The sequence below is a fragment of the Cucurbita moschata genome, unplaced genomic scaffold (assembly GCF_002738365.1).
Source record: "Cucurbita moschata cultivar Rifu unplaced genomic scaffold, Cmos_1.0 Cmo_Scf00013, whole genome shotgun sequence".
NCBI classification, from domain to species: domain Eukaryota; kingdom Viridiplantae; phylum Streptophyta; class Magnoliopsida; order Cucurbitales; family Cucurbitaceae; genus Cucurbita; species Cucurbita moschata.
The window spans coordinates 1,576,805-1,582,960 of NW_019268529.1; the positions used below are offsets into that span (position 1 = coordinate 1,576,805).

Consider the following 6,156-nt stretch of genomic DNA (forward strand, 5'->3'; position numbering starts at 1 on the left):
ATCTCAAAGAACGGTCGAAAATATCGGGAAAGTGGGACCCACAGAAGTAGGGGTGACAGTGTTGGTGAGCAATTGCGTGCAGAGTTATTCATTCCATTTATTGTAACATCCCTTTTGCCTCTCACTCTCTCTCCTCTCTCCTCTCCTTATTTTCTTCCCTTCCTTACTATTATTCTTTCTGCCCCCTTCTCATTTTCTCCTTTTCTTTTCAAAATTAAAATAAATTAAATTAAATTAAATTAAAAGATTCAAATAACCATTTTTTACAAAAAAAAATCTCTAAACTCCTACTTTTTCGAGTAGAATTTAAAATGACTCGATAATTTTAATTATTTAGATGCATACATTTCAACATAGGAAGAAACGGTGAAAATCATTCTCAAAATGTGATTTTTTAAGTCTATCTCGACTCTTACAGTTCCACCACTAGTTTACACTCTCGTCTTGACTACGTAGCTCATGTCCCATTTGAAAAAGAAGTGTAGCATGCATGAATATAAAAATATTTGGTAAAAAGATTGGAACTCTTGTCTCGGGTGTCCGGCATCGCTCCGAGAGTATTCTCATCAGACTAGAAAGCAGCCCAGGAGGTGTGTGAACTGACTGGTGGGTCCATACTCGCACGTGTGGACCGTATGTTGGAAATTAATTACACATCCAAGTTGCAAGTTAGGATAGTCGCGGTAGGAAAACATGATAGGTCCCATGCATGCATATGTATATCCTTGCATTATAACCATGATAAGGGGTCGCTTACGGAGTATTTCTTAAAATACTCAAGCCACGTGTTACTATATTTTTTAGGTAACTCTTGTAAGGCTGACGGTGGCATCGAGATTCTCGAGATTGTGACGCATGTTTAGGATAGATTCACATTTAATTTTAGTAGACTAGGTTAGTATAGGTTCATTGCATTTCCATTTAGTAACATATAGGTTAGTATAGGGTATAAGATGGATGAGTCCTATCAAGATGAACCTCCTTCTGCGACACTAGCAGTTACTTCCTCCTACAAGTTTGATCCAAATTGGTACAGTGGCGATACAGACGTCACTGATCATATCACCAGTGACTTGGATCATCTCGCTGTGCGTGAACGCTATGATGGAGGTGAATAAGTTCAAGTCGACAATGGAGCAGGTTTACAGATTTTGCATATTGGTCATTATATAATTAATACTGCTGCTCGTCCTCTTGCATTGCGTAATATTTTGCATGTGCTTGAAATTTTCAAACATTTTCTTCTATTCGTCAATTTTTCCGTGATAATGACAGATTCTTTGAATACCATCCTTGACATTTTTCTATTAAAGATTGACGGTCGAGGAAAAGTCTTCTGGACGGGAGGTGTGAGTCTGGTCTCTATCTCATCAAATCATCTGATGTCAATGATCTTAAGCACGCCTTAGTGAGCAGATCTACTAGACATGCCCAATGACATGCACGTCTGGAACATTCTTCATCTCAAGTAGTGAAGTCAATTTGGCATCTCAATAATATTTCATGTGCTAGTGAGTCACTTTTGCCAGTGTGTAATACGTGTCAGCCAGCAAAAAGTCATCAGTTACCATACACTAGTTCTTTTCACAGTCTTCGTCACCTTTGAAATTGATTTTTTCTGATGTTCTTTCCATTTGTTGGGGGCTTTAAATATTATATCAGATTCATTGATGATTTCAGTAAATTTTGTTTCGTGCCCTCACACGCATCAACAAAATGGGTCTGCTGAATGCAAGCACTGTCATATTGTTTAAACTGGCTTAGCCCTTCTAGCTCATGCTAATGTAACTATTAAATTTTGGGATGACTTAGAAAATTCATCACATTTTTTCATTCCCTTGGAATTGCTCATCGTGTTTCGTGCCCTCACACTCATCAACAAAATGGGTCTGCTGAATATAAGCACTGTCATATTATTGACACTGGCTTAGCCCTTCTAGCTCATGCTAATGTAACTATTAAATTTTGGGATGACGCATTTCTTACCGCCACATATCTCATCAATCATCTTCTTACTCGTGTTATCGATTACAAATGCCCCTTAGAGCATCTTTTTCATACCCCCACCAAATTACTCCTTATTAAAAGTTTTTGGGTGTGCTTGTTGGCCTCGTCTTCGCCCTTGTAACAAGCTCTCTTTTCGATCCAAGGAATGTGTCTTTCTAGACTACAGTTCTTTACATAAAGGGTATAAGTGTCTTAACACCGATTCTGGTCGTGTCTATATTTCTAGAGACGTCATATTTGATGAGAATATTTTTCGGTTCAAGAGAGCCCCACCCAGTTCTTCCCCAACCTTGCAACTGACGCATAATGCCCCTGATTTGCGCACCTTGCATCTGGGTAACAACAGTACTAATTTGGAGCATGATCATATGCATATATTTGTGCCAACCGACTCTTTGGATGTAGAAAATTTGGTGCCCACATAACCTTCGAGATTGCCGCCGCAATCCTCTGCGTCGTTGCCAAGCGAATCAGCATCGGTTCTTTCGCTAATGATTGGGGCCTCGGATCCTCCGCCAATAGATGTTATTCTCGCATTGCCTGGGCCCCACCTAGATTCTCTGGGCTCTAATCCTGGGGAACAGTCTCCTGGCTCGCCTCGAAGTGCGCAACGCTTGGTCGAGTCCTCGACCGCTGGTCGACCCAATACTTAGCACCAACTGCTCCCCTTGCAACGGCTAGTATGACTGTCCCCTCAATTGTGGATCCTGCAACTACTGCTCATCCGTATGGTACTCAATTGTAGCAGAATATCAAGCAAACCAAGGTGCATACAGATGGAACAGTAATATATTTTGTGGTTCGGTCTTCTGCCTCTAAACCTACTTCACATATTACTGCTATGGAACATTCCCTCTAGTGTCAAACAGTGAATGATCAATAATGCATGACACTTAGTTCCTCCTCGTGCTGGTCTTAACCTTATTGATTGCAAATGGGTTTTCAAACTCAAACAAAAGCCAGATGGCTCTATTGATCGTCCAAATTGAGAGGGGTCGTAATCCATTGTACACATCTCCTACATATATATGAGGTCGTAATCCATAGAGGTCATTCCAGTCATTCAACCTATAAGATTTTATTTGAAATTATTATTCAAATAATTCAAAAGCTAAGGATTGAAGATACATATTCTTCTTGTTAATTGGACCTTGGAAAAATACAGAATTGAAGAACCAAGAAAAATAGTTAAATGGATAAAATCCAAATTAAAGTAAAGAGTTTGTGATTATTAGAACATATTCATTCATAGTATAAAATGCTTCACTCACTTATTTTCACTCTACATTTACAACATATACACAAACACAAGAAGGAACAAAACAATTATTATTATTATTTGAAATGAAAACACTCGTGAGGCACACACACACAAAGGGTAAAGCACAGCACTCGCAGTAGATACCCATATGAAGGATCCCAAGTGCTTACTCTCCTAGTCTCAGGTTTCTTTCTTCACAAAGTAAGCGGGCAAAACGAGCAAGTGCATCTTGGTTGGTACCTTCTCCTTCAACTGCTTCAAATTTTCCCGTCTCTAAATTCACCCTTGAAACGTTGTTATTCAGTAGAGCCTGTCCCGTCCTCACCAGATTTTGTAAATTCTCATTCGTTGCAATATCGACCGAGGCTACATCGCCCGTCAATGTGTCATCCTGCTCAAGTTCCCACCCCCACATTTACATTAGTTCAATGGCGTTGAAATAAATTTTTTTTAAAAAAAATTGAATAAGTATTTCATTTTGTATATGTAGAAATCACGACTCTCCACAATGGTATGATATTGTGCAATTTGAGCATAAACAATCCTAGCTTTACTTTGATCATGGATTTACTTATAAACCTGTTATAAACTCATGATCAATATGGGACTCCCTCCCCATAATCTTCGATACGTACCTGAATCCGGAGATAATTTTCTGTAGTATTTAATGATTGAAACAGCGTAGAAACATGATAGTCAACCATGTCGGCACTTGCATGGCCAAAGATGTCAATGATAGGAGTTGCTCCATCATCTAAGATCCAATTGAGGATGCCCCATTTGGCTGCTTTGGCTGCGCTGAACCTCTCGTCGTTTTTGGGTGCGCCTGTTCCTAATGATAGAACCAACATCCTCCTTGTATCCATTGGGTCTATGTCTATGTAATCTTGATTTCTCAACACGCTTATCTCTTTTGTAATGTGAGAGATGGCGGCAAGTGTCTGCAATGTTACGAAAATATCAATTTTACTGGATCTGTCCCACAATCAAAATATGTCAAAACAGGTAAAAGGAAAAAAGTAACAAGAATATCAATTTTACAGATCTGTCCCACAATCAAAATATGTCAAAACAGGTAAAAGAAAAAAAAGTAACAACTCAAACGAATAGAGCTTTAAAAACAAAGTAATCTTAAACATTTAACTTTTCAATTATTTTATGTCTATGTTGTTGTGAAATTAGCACATATCTCATTAGTATTTATTTGCTCCATTAGTCACTAACTTACTCTACTATGTTCACTTTAGAGTTATGTTAGTAACTTGTTCTACTAAGGCTACTAACCATTCTACTATAAGTTAGTAATTTGTTCTACTACGTCTACCCTACCGACTAAAAGTTAAAGTTAGTAACTTGTTCTTAACAAACCATTCTGCTAAACTTACTATATATAAGTTAATAACTTATTTTACTAAGTCGACTGTTAATTCTCTTAATTAGTAACTTGTTTGGGTAAGTCTACTGACAATTCTTCTAAAATTACTATACATATATATATAAGTTAGTAACTTGTTTTACTAAGTAGTTAAGTTACTCTATAAGTTAGTAACTTGTTCTACTAAGTAATTAAGTTAACTTGTTCTACTAAGTTTACTAACAATTCTCTTAAAGTTACTGTATAAGTTAGTAACTTAACTTGTTCTAATAAGTTTACTGACAATTCTAGTAACCTAAATATATAGGTAAGTCGACTTAAAATTATCTTAAAATTACTATATAAAAGTTAGTAACTTGTTCTACTCACTCAAGTTTATTAGTTCGTTAATTTCTGAAAATATGAGTAGAAAGTAGGGTAAAAAAACCCGTCTTACTGGATTGTTGGCTGCAACCCCACCATCAACGAGATTAAATGCACGAATGCCACCATTAGCATCCCTTGTCTCGAAATAGTGTGCGGGTAAGAACGTTGGAGCTGCGGAAGTGCTTATACAAACATCAGCTAATCGAGGGTTCTTTAACTCGCTCGTCCTTGCCTACAAATTCATACCAAGAATTGAATGGAAGAAACTTGGGAATGAAAAAAGAACCAAGAAAAAAGGAAGTGGTAAGGGTTTATACATCATTTGTAGTAAAAATAACGGGTTGAAGAAGCTTGATATCAAAAGCAGGAATGACAATGTTTGCCAAGGTTTGATTGAGAGTGCGATCTCCAAGAAGGCGATTGGTGAGAGACCTTAAGTACTTTCCATCGTATCTTGGTCCACTAACTTTCCCAAAAAAATTGGTCACCTGGCTTAAGAAGTGACTGATTCCCGAACATCTATCTGTTAGTAAAGACCTTTCCAAATTCGATAAAAAAAAAAAAAAAAAATTTAGAACTTAAAAAATTTCAATTAAAAATAACACGGCTAGCAGATATTATTCTCTTTGAGTTTTCCTTTTCGAGTTTCTCCTCAAAGCTTTAAAATGGGTCTGCTACAGAAAGATTTACACAGCCTTATAAAGCGTGTTTCATTCTCCTCTACAACAAAGGTGGAATATAAAAAACGCAGTACAACCCGTTAACTTATATAACTTTAAAATATATTTTTCAAAGAAAGTTGTAATGTTGTTTGACAAATTAAAAAACAAAAATTGTCGAACTTTTTTCTATTCAATTCATTTCTCTTTACTTACGCGACGGACGAAAAACGTTATAAAAAGTCTACGATAGCATTTTGCGTATGCTATTATATCCAAAAAAACAACTATAAAAAGTCTACGATAACATTTTTCGTACGCTATCGTATCCATATAGTTTTGAAAATGTTTTTTTTTTTTGAAAATTAAGAAACCATTACACAATAATATTATTTAAAACTAAGATTCAAGAAACTAATCTTTGCTTTTATATATATATATATATAATTTTTTTTTTTTTTTTTTTTTTTTTTTTTTTTTTTTTTTTT

At 36.3% G+C, this 6,156-nt stretch overlaps 1 protein-coding gene across 2 annotated transcripts in view; it reads right to left on the reverse strand.

The window, feature by feature from the left end:
* Positions 1 to 3,232: 3,232 nt before the first annotated feature.
* Positions 3,233 to 6,156, reverse strand: part of LOC111451186 (patatin-like protein 2) — a 4,245-nt gene continuing 1,321 nt past the window's right edge. Inside the window, exons 3-6 of one of the 2 annotated variants that reach the window (XM_023091508.1) lie at positions 5,327 to 5,513; positions 5,080 to 5,241; positions 3,904 to 4,209; positions 3,233 to 3,659 (exon numbers count right to left, since the gene is read on the reverse strand). In XM_023091508.1, the coding sequence (XP_022947276.1) occupies positions 3,435 to 3,659; positions 3,904 to 4,209; positions 5,080 to 5,241; positions 5,327 to 5,513 (880 nt within the window). In that variant the 3' untranslated portion in view covers positions 3,233 to 3,434. Of the gene's footprint in view, positions 3,660 to 3,903; positions 4,210 to 5,079; positions 5,242 to 5,326; positions 5,547 to 6,156 lie in introns of both variants that reach the window. The other variant, XM_023091507.1, reaches the window with a different exon arrangement.